The following is an 18,692-nucleotide window of genomic DNA, read 5'->3' on the forward strand; positions in this document are numbered from 1 at the left end:
TACGACTGGTTGAGTAGTCCTCGACTTATGACTGGTTGGGGGTCGCAGCATTAAAAAGGTTGAGAACCACTAAGCTAAAATAAAATGCATTCAGGCTTCACAAAAAGCATATCCAAAAAACCGCATATGCAACACCCAGTTCATTCTCTCAGCTATACACATAATTGAATCTGACATATCTAATTCTTAAGACTGAAGACTAATCATTCTTCCAGAAAATATTATTAAACAGAAACTAGAGTAAAATATGGAAAAGGGGAGGATGCAGTTCTTATTAGTATCAAGCTAATTGCACAGTAATGGTTTACTTTGAATTATCAACATTATTGCTACTATCACAGCACACAGATGGCATTAAAACAGCTTGCAATCTGGTGACTGTACATACAGACCAAACAGCTAGGCACCAGTGTTGGTAGAATCCCTACTTTCAGTATATTTCCTAATGATAAAATATACATAAAGCCAACAAGATGGATTAAAAGTTATGGTCAGAGTGAATCAAGAGAAAAAAAGTTTCACTCTCTCAGCAACATGTCTTAGAATAGAATAGAATAGAATAGAATAGAATAGAATAGAATAGAATAGAATAGAATAGAATAGGAGCTGGAAGGGACCTTGGAGACCTTCTAGTCCAGCCCCCTGCTCCAGCAGGAGAACCTATACCATCTCAGTCTAGCCTCTTTTTAAAAATCTCCTGTGATGGAGCACCCACTATTTCTGGGGGCAAGCTGTTTCATTGGTTAATTGTCCTCACTGTCAGGAAGTTTCTCTTTAATTCCAGGTTGCTTCTCTCTTTGATCAGTTTCCAACCATTGTCCTGCCCTCTGGTGCTTTGGTGAATAATGCAACCTGCTCTTTTTTGTGACAGCCCCTCAAATACTGGAATACTGCTATCATGTCTCCCCTATTTCTTCTTTTCTTTAGACTAGCCAAACCCAGGTCATGCAGCCGTTCTTTGTATGTTTTAGTCCCCAGACCTTTGATCATCTTAGTTGCTCTTCTCTGAATTTTTTCCAAACTCTCAATATCTTTTTTTTGATATGGTGACCAAAATTGGCTGTAGTATTCCAGGTGTGGTTTTACTAAGTTTTATAAAGCTGTATTAATACTTTGCGTAATCTTGATTCTATGCCTCTGTTTATACAACCCAGGATTGTATTAGCTTTTTTGGTTGCTGCTGCACACTGTTGGCTCATAGTCAAGTGATCATCCACTAGGACTCCAAGGTCCCTCTCACAGTTACTGTTTTTGAGCCAGGTCTAGTCCAATCTGTACTTGTACCTTTGATTTTTCCTGCCTAAATGTAAAACCTTGCTTTTTTCTACTTTGAAACTCATTTTGTTGGATAGGGCCCATTGTTCAAGTTTGTCAAGATCTTTTAGGATCCTGAGTTTGTCTTCTGGAGTGTTGACTACTCCTGCCAATTTGGTGTCATCTGCACATTTGATGAGTTCCCATTCAATTCCCTCATCTAAGTCACTGATATATTGAAGAGTACTGGGCCTAAGACGGAACCTTGTGGTACCCTACTGTTTATTCCTCTCCATGTGAATATAGTGCCGTTGAGATCCATCTGGTGGTGATGTTGTCTATTCCACCTTTTTCTAACTTACCAAGGAGTAGGTGGGTATACTTTATCAAATGCCTTACTGAAGTCAAAGTATACTACGTCCACAGTATTTCGCTAGTCTATTAGTTTAGTCACTTTGTTGAAGAATGAAATAAGATTGGTTTGGCATGATCTGTTTTTAACAAACCCGTGCTGGCTACTGATTATAACTTTGTTTGCTTCTAGTTGTTCACAGATCTGTTTTTTTATTATCTTTTCTAGGATCTTCCCAGGTATTGATGGTAAATTGATTGGTCTGTAGTTTCTGGGGTTTTTTTTTTTCCTTTCTTGAAGATGGGAACCACATCAGCCCTTTTCCAATCCCAGTGAACCAGGAGTTTTGAAAGATGTGGTGCAATGGTTCTGAGATAACATTTGCCAGCTCATTCAGAATTCTGGGTGTAATCTGTCAGGCCCCCGTGATTTATATTTGTCAAGGTTGGGTAGGTGTTCTCTTACCATTTTCTTGCTTATTTTAATTTTTGTTTCTAATTTGTCTTTTGCAGTGGTTTTTTTTTGTTATGTTGGGCTATAGTTTCTTGTTGTGTGAAGACTGATGCAAAGTATGAGTTAAACAGCTCTGCTGTCTCCCTGTTGCCTGTTATTTCCTTGCCATCTTCTCTCTTTAGTGGACTTACAGTTTCCTTGACTTTTTTCTTAATGTGTTGGAAGAAACTTTTTTTATTATCCATGATTTCTGTTGCAAGTCTTTGTTCGTTCTGAGCCTCTGCTTTCCTGACTTCATCTTTGCATGTTCTGGCTGTCTGCTGATAATCACTCTTAGTTATGTGCCCCTCTTTCCATGTTTTGTATTTGTCCTTTTTGTCTTTCAGTTTGTCAGAGAGATCTTTGTGCAGCCATGCTGGTTTCTTTTTGAATTTCTTGTTTTTCTTTTTCAGTGGTATTGTGCTGGTCTGGGCTTTTATGATCGCATTTTTTCAGAGTTTCCCATGCTTCTTAGGTTGTTTTCCCCTTTAGGATTTTCATCCATGGGATTTTTCCTAGGTTCTCTCTGAGTTTGTTAAAGTCAGCTCTTTTGAAGTTCAAGAAACTGGTTGGATTGTTTTCTGTTGCTAATGTTTGCATTATATTAAATATCAGTATGACATGTCACTTTCACCCAAGGTTCTGGCAACTTCAACTTCCTCTTTCACATAGCATTGCTCATTACTTACATGAGCATTGCTCATTATTTACTCATAAGAGTATTTTCTACTTCAAAAATCCAGTTAAAACTAGGTCTGCCTGAAAAAGTATTCTCAGCCCATTTCTAACATTTAGCTTGGGAATGATCTGGGAATATTCCTTTTTCAGAAAATTTGAATGGGAAAATCAGATATTTAGTGCTTGTCGTATAGAGAAATTTCATGGAGAAAATGTAAAGAATAGATTTAAGTTACTATAAACAGTAAAGAGACCTTATTCAAACTGGTCTAAGACAAGGTGGATGTTAAAAACTTCTTCCATCTGGGATCTTGTATGCTGGAATTGCATGCTGGAATTGCACTCAGCATTGTTCTATCCAACTGAATAGAACCAAGTAGGAAAAGCTGTCTTTGAATGATAAATTACTTTCACAAAAGTTCTGGAACAAATATTTGGAAATGTTCAATATGAAGTCTTGCCTCATTGTTTGCTATGCAATATCAACAGACAGCAACTAATCATATATTTTTTACAGGGAAAGCATGAAAAAGGTGGGCAAGAAAAAATATTCTTCCTTTTTCAATACCAGGGACAGGGTTTATTAATATTGACTGCAAGAGATTTAAAACAAAAATGAATAAATAAAAATAAAATTATATAACACATAATTAAGTTATTACTGTATGCTGATGGCAACTAACTTAAATGACTTAAAATGGGATTTGAATAGTTCATGGAGAACAAGTTGATCAAGTACTATTGATCTTGAAGACTTGTGTTATTGCTACATTAGTGGGAGTGTGCCTCCAAATCCAGTTGTAAAAGATACAACCAGTGGGAGAGATGTATGTCTCCATCTCTATATGTTACCTCTGAACCAAAAGTTAGACTAAAATATATAAATATTGGGCTGATGTCTATAGATAAACCCATATGGTTGTTCTATGTGTTCATTTCTCTATTTCAATCCTTTCTTTCACTTTATATTCCTTTCAGAATCTCCAATAAATTAGATAATAAATTACATGGATTTTCTCTTAACCCTGTCTAAACTCTTTTGTATCATTTTATCTACTAAGTTCATTGCCTTCAAACTTTTGAATAAGTTTTTCTAAAACTCCTTAGATATCTGTTCTTCTAGCCTTCTTTTAATTTGCTGAGATTTTAACTAAGCATTAATTATTCCTGTGTCTTTTTAAATATTACGTTCTTTACTATGTCTATTTTTAAGATTGCAAGCCTATTTATTACATGCTGCAGAGTGTATTTTTAAGCATTTAGAAAGGTAATTATATACAACCTTTTAAAGGTTATAAACCTCAGCAGATAATCAATATATTCGTCCTAGAACACAATGGGTGCTCTTTTTTCTTGGATAAGTTTATTCCAGAATCAATCTGATATTTATTGGCCATGTAAATAAAATCATTTGTATTTCATAATGCCATGAAACTGCAGCCTTTTTTAATACTAAAAAATCTCATTGGAAAAACTATTGTACAGGTAAACATACATCTATCTTTTATACTAAGACATAAAATTGTGTGCCGAACATTCTTGTTTTCTCACACCAAAACTGCATTCTGATTTCTTTTTTTTTCAATATTTTATTAATTTTCTATAGTCACAAATCCTTAATATTTTATCAGCAACATATTGTCTGGGTTTCAATATTTAGCTTACTAATACATGTTAAACTCCTTTCTTTCTACCTCATTTTTCTAGCCATTGATAAAATGTATCCCATGTTCTAAGTATTCTGAATCTTCTTTCTCTTTCATTTTCAGTGTCAATCTGTCCATTTCTGCACAGTCTAAAATTTCCTTAATTATCTTTTCCTCCATTGGTAATTCTTCATCTTTCCAAAGTTGAGCAAATACAATTCTTGCTGCAGTTAATACGTGTAACATTAAGTATACACATTCCTTCTCATAATTTCCTACAATTATACCTAACAAAAATAATTCTGGCTTAAAATCTATGTGTTTTTTAGTCATTTTCTCTCACCATATATGTATTCTTGACCAAAATCTTTTGGCTTTAGGGCATGTCCACCAAAGATGGCTTTTCTCTACAGTTACAACAATTACTAGACATATTTTTAAACAGTTTCGCTAACCTAACAGTTGTTAAGTGCCATCTGTAAAACATTTTATATAGATTTTCTTTGTAAGCCACCGTCTTTATTTTAGAATTTCTTTCCCAAAGACTTTGCCAGTTTTCTAACTCTATGTTATGCCCAAAGTTTTTTGCCCATATTATCACTGTTTCTTTAACTTGTTACTCTTCCATCTTTAAACTTAACATATACTTATAGTTTCTTAATTTTTCATCTGATGTCAATAATATCTGATCAAATTCTGTCTGTTCTTTGTAAAATCCAGATGTTTTAACATCTTTTTCATATCTCGTTTGAATTTGCAGGTGTGGCCACCATGATAGATCAATGCCCTGTTCTTCCAGTTCTTGTCTGGTTTTTAGTTTCCCTTCAGTATTCAAAATTATAAGTCACAATTTTCTCATAGTTGATTAAGTTTGGGTGAACAAACGCTTCCATTGTTGAAAGCCATCCAGGTACCGGTATTTTCATATAATACATTCTGATTTCTATTGTTCATTGTTCTTCTTCACCAAGAAATGGTATGGCAGATGTGTGAAAGCTTACAAGACATTCTTAAAGTAAATGCAGGCATTTTGCCATACTTTATGCATGTTCAGCTTGTAGTGTTCAAAGCCTAACTCAAACTATCATTCACATCAAAAACCAGATATATAATGGGTGGGTTAGACTGGAAGATCATTATAGCTTGGCCAAACCCAGCCCTAAAGGAGGACAGTGTTCTTATGGGTTTAGGCAGGGCTTTTGTTCTCATAGAACGCCCAGAACGGAGTTCTGGCACCTTTTTTGGATGGAACCTTGTAGGGTAGGCAAGGCAGGTATATGACATGTGTGAGTTCCGGCACCTTTTTTTTTTTTTTTTTTTAGAAAAAAAGCACTGGGTTTAGGAGTTACTGAACAAGAGATATCTTAACAAATACTATATACTGTAGTTTTTCCCTATTCCTTATATCTAAAAGAACTCAACCTATATAGCAGGTTATACTGTATGCAACATACTATTCATATTCATATTAGTAAAGTTGGAAGGGACCTTGGAGGTCATCTAGTCCAACCCCCTGCTCGGGCAGGAAACCCTACACCATTTCGGACAAGTGGCTGTCCAGTCTCTTCTTAAAAACTTCCAGTGTTGGAGCATTTACTGCTTCTGGAGGCAAGCTGTTCCACTGATTAATTGTTCTCACTGTCAGGAAGTTTCTCCTTAGTTCTAGGTTGCTTCTCTCCTTGATTAGTTTCCACCCGTTGCTTCTTGTCCTGCCTTCAGGTGCTTTGGAAAATAGCTTAATTCCCTCTTCTTTATGGCAGCCCCTGAGATATTGGAATACTGCTATCATGTCCCCCCTTGTCCATACTAGTTTATATGAGTTTCACAGGAAGGATTTCCCTACAGCTTCAAACCTCGGGGTCTCTATATACCCCATTCTTTGCCTTTCCATCTATTCCAAGGGCTCTGTCCATCTGTCTCATATACACATACTGTAAGTAAGGCTGACTTTTTTTTTCTTACTACATAGTGATTCTTGTTAACCAAAACTGTATCAATTTCTGCCACACCTTACAAAAACTAGCCACTTACCTAACTACCTTGTTATAAACAATCTAAAATACTACTCCTTATAATTTAACAAGCTGTTCTCCGAGTCATAGTGAAAAGCGAATGGATGTCTCTTCCCTCGAGTTTCAATGCAAGACTATATGAGAAATTCTGATTCCAATTCCCATTAGCATTTGTAAATACAATTATGTAGTAATGGAAGTGTCTGTTCAACCAAACACATCAACAGATCTCAAGGATAGGTTCCTCTGAGCATGAGATACATCTTACTTAGAGCTATCCTATCTGGGCTGCAAAAATCCAAACTACCACTAGATAACATAGTGGGATGTGTTGGCCGCTTTCGGGTGGCCATCTAGAATTTTGAGATGTATAGAGCCCTACTTTGCAATAGAATCCACACATAGAGCCCTACTTTGCAATAATGGAATCCAATAGCTGCTGCACATTCCAATCACTCCTAAAAGCTATAACCACAAATTTCTACCACTATTCTCATCCCACTATTTAAGGGCATCAGGCAAGAGTCAGGTAGCCCCCCCAAGCCTATTTGTTTACCCTATTAGGTCGAGTAAAGCTTAGCGAAATCCCTTTCCCCAATATCCAGAGACATCTTCGCCCGTTTGCTAGAGACCAATAAAGCAAGATCCGCATTAGTGACAGATCGGGAGAGACAAAATAGGAAGCAGTTATTCCATATTCCAGAATCCGAAATTAAAAGAGGGGTACTCTCCCGGGGCCTTGCCCCCCCTCCCACATGTGGGTCTTCTACGCTTGATCTCTCCGTCCTCTTCAGGCAGCCGCGGCAATCCCCCACCCACCCACTCACCATTTCTGCGCCAGGGACCCCACAGTTGCGTCCTCCTCGCCTCCTGGTTTGTGTTATTGTGGGGCGGGCCCCGACCACCGTGCAGAAGCGAGCCGGGGCCCCCCAGCTTAGCTGTCACCCTCGACCTGGAAGTGAATTTGCCTCAGCCGAGCCGGCATTAAATCCACACACGCAGACACACAAGCTCTCGGGGAGCTGCTGCTTGCCCTTAAAGGAGACGCGTTTAGAGAAGCTGGAGGAGGGCTTTTTCTCTCTCTCTCTCTCCTCAAAAGGTTCGGAGTCACAACGAAACTGCTCCGAAGTAAGTCACCTCGAATTCCCTGCGGTTTAGTCTCGCCAGTTGGGGGAGTGTAAAATTGCAGACGGAATGATTGACAGTCGCCCTTCTCCTGTTCAACTGCTGAAACTTATGGTGTCGTTAATAGAGAAGAAGAGCGTCCCGGCATTCGTGCAGAGTGCCTTCCTTGCTACTGAATAACCACAGTAGGAGAGTCCTGAATCGAAAATGTATCCTGAATCGCACCTCTATTTATTTGTCCACATGTTTTTAGGTCACTTCTTTTTTCATCAAACAGGTAGCTTGTGAATGCATTTTGAAATACATATAATATTAAGTTGCAGCAAACATGGAAATGTAGCTATGGTCAGTAGCAAGGTCAATAGTACAGTTAAACTTAAAAGATTTTTTAAAAACCACCATAGAATCATGGAAGCATTTCCGGGTAATAAAAAGATTGATGTCTCCTTGATCTTTTGGGGAGAAATATCATGCAGACAAGTTGCTATCACTAAATATAGCCACTTATATATTTAAAGATCAAAACATTATTTCATCAAGGTCTGCCCTTGGTGAATTCATAAGACAATCTAAGTAATTTTCTAGCAATATTAATTTATTGATCAAGTTTGTATATAGTAGTCGCCCATCTCAGCAAAAGCAACTCTGGGCACTGTACAACCAATATTATAACTTGTTGCTTTTGTTTATTTTTTATTTCTCCTTACAATCCATATGGATGTCCTATCAAAGTATTTATTAACCATGATTAACTTCAGACGGCAATCAAAAGTAAGTAACTGCTGCCACCTGATGGTTTCTTTTAGATTTACTTCAAGTAACCAAAGGGATCAAAAGGTAGGCATCAAAACATAAACAAGGTGGTTACAGGATTCCTTACTCTTACTGGAAGCACTATAGCTTACAACTTGTATGCCACAGTCTATGATATATAAACTTCATGCTGGAAAACATGCATAAAATTATGTTTTGAAATATGTTGGAAAAAAATCATGTAAAAGGGTTCAGGGTTCAGATCATCCATCCATCTCTGAAGCAACAAGATAACTCTCCAAAATTAGAACAGAATAGGACTAAGACAATAAAAGATGAAAACTGAAAATCAACTGAGGGCTGCTAAGAAAAAAGAAATCCAGGGGGAAAAAAATCCTAGGACATCCCTGTGGCCTAAGCCTTTTGATTGGTAACCTAAGGAGTTCAGAATTAGAACAACCCATTTCAACAGATAATGTACACAAAATGAAGCTTATATGAATGCAATTACTAAGTAAACTTTCATACATACACAAAATTATCTCACGGGTGTCGCTAGCAGTAATATTTACTAATTGCAACACAAATACAAAATACATATATAAACTGGAGTAGATGATGATAAGCAAAGCCAAATTCTGATTGTGAAAAGAACAAGAGTGGAACAGCCACAATATATTAATACAAATTGGAAATGATGTTTCTGTCCCATTAGTAGAGAAAAATACACTGTCACTTTCACCCCATTTTTGTTTGAGATTCAGATCATTCATTTATTTGAGATTCAGATCAGTAGTTAAATCCGGTACCAAAGAAAAAATATTATTGTACTTTTGTTATAACCAAACCATAGATCACTGTGAAGAAACGTTTGAACAGACCAGTATTACCATTCTATTAAAAGGCAATCTGCACTAAAAAAAAAAAAGACCACCACCAGGGTTTTTAAATGTCTACATATAAGAATTTTCAAGGCTTTCTGATAATCGTAAGCAACAATTCAAAAGAGCTTGTTCTTAAAAGGTGTGCCTTATTCCCACTTTCTTGGGCAACAACCACTGGATAATTTACTTCTGAAAAAACATGAACGAGATAGCGTTGTTAACACGACTATTCCTCAGGAATTTGCCACTGACAGCAGCATTTTACAGAGTTCCTGGCAAACGTTTATTAAAAAGAAATTAAAAACTTTGAGACAGTTTGAGTTCCTGCTATAATCGTTTTTGGAATAACTGTGTTGCCACTTCCGGATTAATTTTTTACTTCCGAGTAGAATTTATAACCACAATTCACTCTGTTCCCCTCCAACCTTGGTCTTACCGTAAAATTATATAGAGGAAGTTGCCCTCCAGATTGCGTCCGTCCCCGATTTTCTTCCGGTTACCAGGAAGGGACAGTGGGAATTCAAGGATATTCACTTTTTTCACTTTTCAGCACGAATCGCGCAGGCGGGGTGTGTTTTTCGTTTCCATTTATATTTCTGACTGAAGACAAATGTCTGGGTTGGTCAATTTCGAAGATGAAGAGGAAGTGAAAGTTTATTTGGAAAATCTGGGAACAGAATATAGTTTCCAGTGCTACAAGGAGCAAGATCCTGACGGTAAGTTCGGAGCAGCGCTGGAAATTGATGATCGCGAAGACTGCAGTGTAATTTATATTTCAACAGGATTATACTGTTAAATCTGCGGATATTATCTAAATGCTCTTAAGATCGATTTATTTAGAGTGTACGATTACGAGCTGAGTTCAATAGATGGAAGGTTTCTTCTTTTTTTCTTTGTCTTTATATTCTCTGGGGATGAAGTAGAGGGATTTGCTATCTAATATCACTATTGTGAAGTATGAATTCCTGTTACTTTGTTACATGCGTGACTTAGGGATGTACAACTGAAAAATGCTTCTAGAAGGAAGGCAGATCCTAATCATGTTAATTCATATGATTTATGTATTTTATAACATTAATTCCTGTACCTATCTTCAGGCATAACTATATTTCCTTATTATCTTTAGTATGGAGTTAGTAGCAGAATAAACCACATGAGCATATTTACACAAAAAGAAATTCAAATTAGTCATAGTATCTCCTTTTTAATAAATAGATCTATAGATACTTGGTTTAGACTAAACCATGATTTGAAACTAATTTAACATTTTAGCTTCTTTCAAAACTGCTGAGAAATTAAACCATGGAATAGGGAAGTATAATATAATGGTAGTTTTGGTCATGTATTGACCAGAGGCATTCCATATTTACCAAATCTGAGGTTATTAAGCAAAAATCCAAGTAGCCAATTAGCCAAAAATACAGTTATATGCTAAATCAATAGCATATTTATTTAGTCATCAAATTTCTATACTGGCAATTTCAGCTAAGTGACTTAGCATTAGATAATTGATCAGTTTAATCTCCACTCCAGAACTCAATTATAATATATTATACTTTGGGCTATTTTAACAGGATAAATCCACTACTATCCTAACTGAATATAATATAGTATCAACAAAGCAAAAAAGGGGGAGGGAACAAACTTGCAAACAGAAATGTAGTACAGACATAATTTATCTTAGATTTGTTTCCTTGGAAAATTGCAGGTTGCCATCGTTTAGCTGATTTTCTAGCTGGAATAAAGTCCAACTTTAAAGGAGCTGCAAAAGTTCTAAAGGAGAATTGTGAAAATAATCTGCACAGTGAGAGCTGCTACAAACTTGGAAATTACTATTTGACTGGAAAAGGTGATAAAATATTTCCTTTTCTGTTCCTGAGTTTATCTCTAAAAGAAAAGACAATTCAAATAAAGCTGTTGAGGAAATATGTTGTATGTTAGCAGGCATTTATGTCTATTCACCCAACTGTATTTTGTAAATTATGGTTGATGGCTTACATTGTTGTATGAACTAACCAACTATAATGTTATTCAATAATTGGTGCTTTTTTCTTACAGGTGGGCTTCCAAGAGATGTGAAAACTGCTTACCAATGTTTTTTGAAATCTTGTGAAAAAGGAGGGAAAAAATCCATCAATGCTTGTCACAGTGCTGGATTACTTCTGCAAGATGGACAAGTAAATGAGAATGAGAAGCCTGATGTCCCTTTAGCCAGGGACTATTATAGTAAAGCTTGTGACAGTAATTTTGTCCCCAGCTGTTTCAACCTAAGTACTATTTATCTTCAGGGAGCTCCTGGGATATCAAAGGATATGAGTCAAGCATTGCAGTATTCTCTAAAAGCATGTGAGTTAGGACACATATGGGCATGTGCCAATGCTAGCCGAATGTACAAACTGGGGGATGGAGTTGAGAAGAATGATGCCAAGGCTGAAACCTTAAAGAACAAAGCAGAAACCTTATACAAAGAACAGAATACATCTGTAAATACTTTAACATTTGGCTAGCAAACCTAAACAAGTAATCTAGTTTGAAGAAGTGTACTTTGTTAAATAGGGCAGGTATTTAATCTCTAGATTTATTCTCTTGAACGCTCAAAATTTGTAAGTGAAAGTTTGTATAATTTATTACATAATGCAATAAAATAATTGGATTTTATGTTACTTTTTATTCTTTCCAACCCTGTGAAATGTTGGAAATAAATTTTTAAAGCTGCCAATTACAAAGATAGAATAGAATCGAGAATTTCCAAAAGCCATTCTCACCACACTTCTTACTTAGTTGTTGTAAAGGAAATGGGAATGTGAAGGTCCTATTTAAAGTAATATGGTGAACTAGTTCTTAAATGCATTTTGAAATTACATATAGAGAACTACCCATTCAGGTCTTAATTGTGGTGCAGAAATGTACGCAAGGCAATAAAACCTATTCCTGTCAAGCAGCAGTTCTGTTCTGGAGCAAAGCCCTTTATTCAATTTCAGTACCAAAACACTTTTTAGACTATATCTTGGAATCTGACAAGTCATGAGTAATCCTCGGTTCCCCTATGTGTGCTTGTATGCCCATTTTTGAAAAATAGCATGGAACAGAAATCTTAATTGCGTCTGGATCACTGAATAGGAGAGAGAAGTAGTTAAAATCCTCTTGAAATCCTTAAATCCTCCTAATGATCCTTGTAGAAGAAAATGTGTGATAATGCAAGCCTGACTATTATAACATATTCTACATAGGACTGCCCTTGAAGACTACCCAGAAGTTTTAATTGGTCCAGAATGTGGTAGCACAGGTAGTAATGGACATGATTAAGTATTATATAGCTCCTACGTGAGCTGCACTGGCTGTCAGCTTGGTTCTGGTTGTGATCAAGTATTGGCCATTACTTATAAATCCGTACATGGCATAGTAAGGTTATGTCCTGTACCATCTGCCCAACTAATTCAATCCAGCAGGGTTGGCATCTTCAGATTCTTTTGATTAAACAGTGCCATCTAAAGGAAGGAAGGAAGTTTAGAAAAAGAGAGGATGGAATTTATGCACACTTGCAAAGCTTAACATTGCACTGAAAAAGTCACCTGTTAATAGAACCATTAGAACTTTAAAAATATTGTTAAATTAGTTTCTAATCATTTTTTTTCTGGCAAATGTCTCCCAAATTCACATGAATTTAAAAAAGAAGCCTTGTCCACACAAGACAGCAAGGAGATGGATACTGGAAATATTTTATAGTAGAGCACAGTCGGCATTATAAGCTAGAAGAAAATGGTGTGTTAGACATGCATGGAGAAAATTTATGTGGATGCTAGGAGTTAAAAACAACTTGGTGAACCTCAATAATCCGACAATTATATTTGGCCAGAGCGTCACTGACTTTTTGTTGTTATTGATTGCTCTTGTAGAATGGCTCTGCAACTGGTAAGTCTGTTGCAGTAATTTCAGCATCAGAAGCACTGATGTGAATATTTTTTGAGTTACGCTGAATTATACCATAGTACTTCTTTTGCAAGAAAATAAGCATATTTTTCTCCATTAAGTATGCTGTGAAAAGCATCTCCAGTAGAAAATAGTACTGTATGTCTCCTATGTAGAATGTTCAAAATTCATCAGCTCGGGAACCAACCCCTGGAGAGAAATCAGGCATGTTGGGTTTCCTTTTAGACTATGCTTATCCTCCTCTAGATTAAGTCATCCTGGGGACAAATGACAGTTTGACGTATTCTGAAGTAAATACAGATAGTCCTCAACTTACAATAGTTCATTCAGTGACTGTTCAAAGTTACGACAGCACGGAAGAAGTGACTTACGATCTTTTTTCACATTATGAGCATTGCAGCATCCCCATAGTCATGTGATCAAAATTCAGATGCTTGGCAACTAACTCATGTTTATGACGGTCGCAGTGTCCTTTGTGCAACCTTCTGACAAGCAAAGTCAATAGAGAAACCGGATTTACTTCACAATCGTGTCACTAACTTAAAAACTGCAGCGATTCATTTAACACCTTTGGCAAGAAAGGTTATAAAATGGGGCAAAAATTCACTTAACAAATTTCTCACTTAGCACAGAAAGTTTGGGCTCAATTGTGGTCATAAGTCGAGGACTACCTGTACTTCAAATAAGAAGTAGTTCAAAGTGTTCCGGAAGTGATGTTGCAAGTGCAACAGTTTTAGAACTCATACCCAGGTCGCCTTAAAATCCTTTCAGTTCAGAGTATTTTTTTTTTTAAATATAACTGAAGAAACTAAGATGTTGAGATTTGCCCATTAATAAATGGGCATTTTTTTTAAAGAGCAGCCTCAGCTAAAGAGAACATGGCTCTATATAGCAACTGTCAAGGTACAGATGCTAATAAAAATGCTTTTAGAATTCAGGAGCAGCTCATATAATAGCGGGTTACACTCAAGCATGCTCTAATATGAAGAAATGGGATTTGGGTTTCCCCGTCACCAAAATAGGATTCTGTCTCTATTGAATAAAGTCAGAGTTCAGCTTACATATAAAAGTCTTCAGAAAACAATCTGATATATTTCTCAGTTATCTTCTTATTTTTGAAAGTTAGCTTAAACACATAGATCCACGTAGTATAACAAAACCCTGATATTCTACGTACTCTGAAGCAGAACCCCCACCCCACTTCAGGACATCTGTATGGAATTGCAAATTAAATTAAGACCCGTTTGCTAACTTTTTGATTTTGTTTAGAATAGCACTAAGCAGGATGGATAAACCTACTGTAAATGGCCTGTTTCTGTTTCTAGGAGTTTTTGGTCTTGGTTTGTATTTTTTTTCTCTGTCACTAGGAGGCACCCAAAGTTTAAAATCTGCATTACAGCATGTACTTTATAGCTGGTCCACAGGAGGCTGATTTCCAATATGAGAAAGAACAAGTCAATCAGCAGCATGATTTTTACTGCAATTTATCATCATTAGACTTCAAACTAAGGAACTAATTTAAGTGCTCAGCAGTTTCATATCCCATATTTTCACCTATGGGGATTTTTAAATTGCACTTTTTTACTACCCTTGGGGGGGGGGGGGAAATGAAGGCATTGTATTGTCATTGACGGGCCTTTTCAGAAATCCATTAACATTCTGTATTTACAAGCCATACCACCTGTATTAGCTATTCCTTTTGCTTCCTTCTACATCTTAAATGCTTTATTTTTTTATTAATATACAGTTTCTTCTCTCTTTTAAGTTTAATCCAGATTTTGTGAACATTATTAGGAAAACTATTACCAGGATGACCTGTAAATTACTCTTCATGATAACTGAAGAGGGAAAGTAAGAGAATAATGCAGGTTATAGGAGCAACTCAACAAGACCCTTGAAAAGCACATTAGAGATGATCAATGAAAAAAACTGCAGGAGGAAATAGGTACCGGTAGTTCTTTTGTTCAAGGAAATGGAAGTGATAAAAAAAATCAGTAATATTACAGCTAACAGTAGAAGCTGGATTTAGAGGGTAGAATGAACAGCAGAAGCAAAGCCTAAAAATATAGAAACGGGTGGAAATGCTACAGTTAAGAGAAAGGGGCACTCTATCAGAGTCCCATTTTTTGTTAAAAAGAATCTCTCTGCATCCAAGAAATTGAAACTTAACGCAAAATGCTGTCCTTTTTATAAGAAACGTATTCCTGCTTTTCAGCGTTTTAGCTGGTCATTGAACAGGAGAGGGAGGTTTTTAAAGTCAAAAAGTCTCACTTTTAAGATAGAAGCAGGACAGTGGTTGCATTATGCTATCCTTTTAAAACAATAAAGTATTGTTTTCCCCAGAATGGGGGAAAATATGTAATGGTCCATAACTGTTACCCAGATTCCTGGTATCTGAGGCTTTTTAATGGGATGGGGTTTAAATTGTTTGCAACAGCAATGTAATTTACTAAGGACTGGTGGGGGATTTTTGTGTGTATTTACAGCAGTTTTTCTCAACCCTGGCAGTTTTAAGATATATGGACTTCAGTTGCTAAGGTTAAAAACACTGATTTACATTGTTAAGCAAGGCTGTAGATATTCTTTTCTCTTACATTTTCAGAGGAACTTTTCCCTCTTAGAACAACCCTTGGCACTAAAGCAATAGAACGTGTAACAGCTTAGAAATAATACTTTATATTTTATTGTACATAAATTTATTGTGAATTTGCCTGGTCTCTTCTGGGAGTAGTTTGCAAGGTAGACATTGGCATTACATACTCGAAAAAAACCAGGGAAAGTATTTATTCATTTATGAAATTTATAGCTTGTGTTTCCCTCAAAAATGGCACTTCAAACTTAATCATTCCCTGATTTGATTTCTGCCTGAATTAATAATGATTAAACATTGTTTTTTCGTTTTTCTTATTGATATACTGTTTTAGAACTTGAAATTCTTAGGATTTCAATCCTACATAGGATACATTACCAGAATCCCAAATTTATTAACTGGAAAAGAATTACTAGACTTTAGTAGACTAATATCTCAAAATCAGTTGATCTATTTTAGTAATTGAGCCTGCTTAATTGCCTGAAATAATAGATTTGTTCTCTGACATTATCAACCCTTATTTAAGTCAATGTGCAACCAGATATAGACTATATCTTCAGGTAAAAAAGGTAAGAAAATTCCAAAAACATTGGTTCAGTACTAAATTCAAGTAATACAAAACCAGCATTACGCTGTTTATTTTTTAAAAAAGCTGAGAATAATATGCCAAGAAAACAAGCTCCAAATCTTGGCAAAGTGTGTCTATTTCTTTCCTTTTCCAACGCAAAACACATTTCTCATAACTCCATAGCTGTATTTTTGGATATGCCCTTTTGCTTCGTATGGAAAAAGACTCAGATTTAGATTCTAGCCCAGTATCTCTTGACCTGGGCAGCTTGAAGATGTGTGGACTTCAATTCCCAGAATTCCCAAGCCAGCAACACTGCTCTAGCCTCTTCAGGTAAGGCAGGTAAAGATCTCAAATTTAAAATCTTGGAGACCTTATGTGCTTGGAAACTGGGCTAGATGAACAAGTTCTGCTTTGTTATAGAGCTTCATCCTCTTTCTCTTCTACAAAAAATGGGATTCTTTTCATGACAAAGGTAACACTAGAAGTGCTGCCCAAACATGTAAAAAGAAATAAAATGGGAAAAGGTATTGTAGTGGGACTGGCTCTAAGTGCAAATTACAGCGATAGCCTCTGTTGCAGCTTTGCCAGGCTGCAATATCTTATTGGAAGATTGTCAAAATAATAAAGAAATAATTTTCCCCTTCAAAATTTGAAAATATACCTTGCTATGATATTACACAATCTTTTATAATGATCCTTCTGATCACAGAACTTACTGTTCTGGGAGACATGAGAGAAATTAAAAAATTCTATGGTCAAGGCATTAAGTATATGAAGAAAATGAAAAAATATATGCTTTTTTCATATTTTCTGAAGAGGTTGATAGATAGATTTTTTTTAAAAAACCATTCCACTTTTGTTCTCTATAATAGACTTTGGCCTCTTCATATATTTTGAATCAGTGCAGTTTGGAACTAACTATATTATATAGCTAGACAACCTGTACCCTGTTGGCCATCATTTTAGAGATATTTCTTTAGCTAAATAGAAAAAGAGAATGAACAGACGGGGGGAGGGGGAAGCAGTGGGAACAGGAACAACTTCCAATTTTCTGTTGGCTTCCTCATTGAGTTTTCCTGTGGCAATCTGTCAAGAGATATAAGATTTTTTCCCCTTCCTTCCTTCCTTCCTTCCTTCCTTCCTTCCTTCCTTCCTTCCTTCCTTCCTTCTTTCCTCCCTCTCTCCCTCCCTCCCTCCCTCCCTCCCTCTCCCTCCCTTCCAGGATTCAGGACAAAGATCTATGGCATTCCACCCAGTACCTCAACTCCAAGATGAAGTAAAATCACTCAGCTAACTGTTGAACCATCTAACAGTATCACCTAACCCAGTGATGGCAAAACTTTTAGAGACCGAGTGCCCAAACTGCAACCCAAAACCCACTTATGCATCGTCGGGTGCTGGGTGGGTATGGCCATTGGCTGGGTGTAGCCAATTGGGTGGGCGTGGCTGCGGTGGTAATGGCAGACTGGGTGGGACTAAAAAGTTCAGTCAATCAATTCCAACTTTGCAAGATCTTTTTTTCCCCGCGAGAAGTTGAAATTGACTGATTGATTGAACCTTTATTTTTTTGTGCACACGGTGGAGGCCTAAAGCGAAAAGGTTTTATAAAACCCACCTGAAGGCCTAGGACTGGGGTGATGGAGCATATGCCCACAGAGAGGGCTCTGAGTGCCGTCTCTGGCACCCATGCCATAGGTTCACCACCACTGACCTAACCCATATTCATCATTTTAAGGAAATATCATGAGAAATTTTATTGAAATCCTTCCTGTGATTCAGATACACTCAATTGGCAGGGTGCTAAACTAATAATTCTATCAAAGAAAGAGGTAAGGTTAATCTGGCACAAATTGTTTGGAAGAATCTCTTGGTTTGTAGGATTTCAGAAACACTAATGTTTATATAAATTAATAAGATATAACCAGGGGAAGTTGACATTGTCATTGTGTTAATACAAAAATATTAACATTTGAAATTTATGCAAACATTTTATGACATACTCAGGGGATTTCACATCTGCAGACTCCCCCCCCCACACACACACATTGTGAATGCTCTTATCACAGATTTAGGGTTGAAGCACAGAGATAATGTTTGCCTTAGGCTGTCTCTGGAAAAAAGAAATGGGAAAATATTTCCATATTGCCACCAAGATAATTGCATGGTATGTCCATGTAGTCACCAGGATTACAACTTGACTCAGGGGTGTTTTTATTTTAGTTAAAACTGAGTAATACAATTTGACTGAAGTGACATCAGCAGTAGGAACTACTGCTATTGCACAAAAGCATAAAAGTTTGAAATGAAAAATTCAGAAACCAAGGGATTTTCAACTTCTTCAACTTTTGTGGTTTGATCTAAGAACTTTATTTCATATGTCCTCTGTATAGATAATTTTGTAACTA

At 36.5% G+C, this 18,692-nt stretch overlaps 2 protein-coding genes across 3 annotated transcripts in view; one reads left to right on the plus strand and one right to left on the minus strand.

Annotated features, from left to right (window-relative positions):
- Positions 1-7,400, minus strand: part of LOC120297338 (protein zyg-11 homolog B) — a 31,127-nt gene extending 23,727 nt beyond the window's left edge. Inside the window, exon 1 of the mRNA XM_039319858.1 lies at positions 7,262-7,400. Within this exon, the coding sequence (XP_039175792.1) occupies positions 7,262-7,264 (3 nt within the window). The 5' untranslated portion in view covers positions 7,265-7,400. The remainder of the gene's footprint in view (positions 1-7,261) is intronic.
- A 21-nt stretch (positions 7,401-7,421) lies between these two features.
- On the plus strand, positions 7,422-11,854 carry LOC120297339 (cytochrome c oxidase assembly factor 7). 2 transcript variants are annotated; one of them, XM_039319861.1, is made up of 4 exons: positions 7,422-7,562; positions 9,747-9,912; positions 10,905-11,045; positions 11,255-11,854. In XM_039319861.1, exons 2-4 carry the CDS (start codon positions 9,807-9,809, stop codon positions 11,701-11,703), a joined length of 696 nt encoding a protein of 231 aa, XP_039175795.1. In that variant the 5' UTR covers positions 7,422-7,562; positions 9,747-9,806; the 3' UTR covers positions 11,704-11,854. The 2 variants fall into 2 exon arrangements, with proteins under 2 accessions (XP_039175795.1, XP_039175793.1); XM_039319859.1 differs by lacking the exon at positions 7,422-7,562 and having other exon boundaries at positions 9,636-9,912.
- Positions 11,855-18,692: the final 6,838 nt, after the last annotated feature.

This window comes from Crotalus tigris, unplaced genomic scaffold, assembly GCF_016545835.1.
Source record: "Crotalus tigris isolate CLP2741 ecotype Arizona unplaced genomic scaffold, ASM1654583v1 scf7180000023617.9722795, whole genome shotgun sequence".
In the NCBI taxonomy this organism is placed as follows: Eukaryota; Metazoa; Chordata; class Lepidosauria; order Squamata; family Viperidae; genus Crotalus; species Crotalus tigris.

Coding starts and splice junctions, on each gene's coding strand:
- LOC120297339 (XM_039319861.1), top strand. CDS start 9,807: ATGTCTGGGTTGGTCAATTTCGAAGATGAAGAGGAAGTGAAAGTTTAT. Junction 9,913..10,904: donor CAAGGAGCAAGATCCTGACG/GTAAGTTCGGAG, acceptor GGAAAATTGCAG/GTTGCCATCGTTTAGCTGAT. Junction 11,046..11,254: donor TTACTATTTGACTGGAAAAG/GTGATAAAATAT, acceptor TTTTTCTTACAG/GTGGGCTTCCAAGAGATGTG.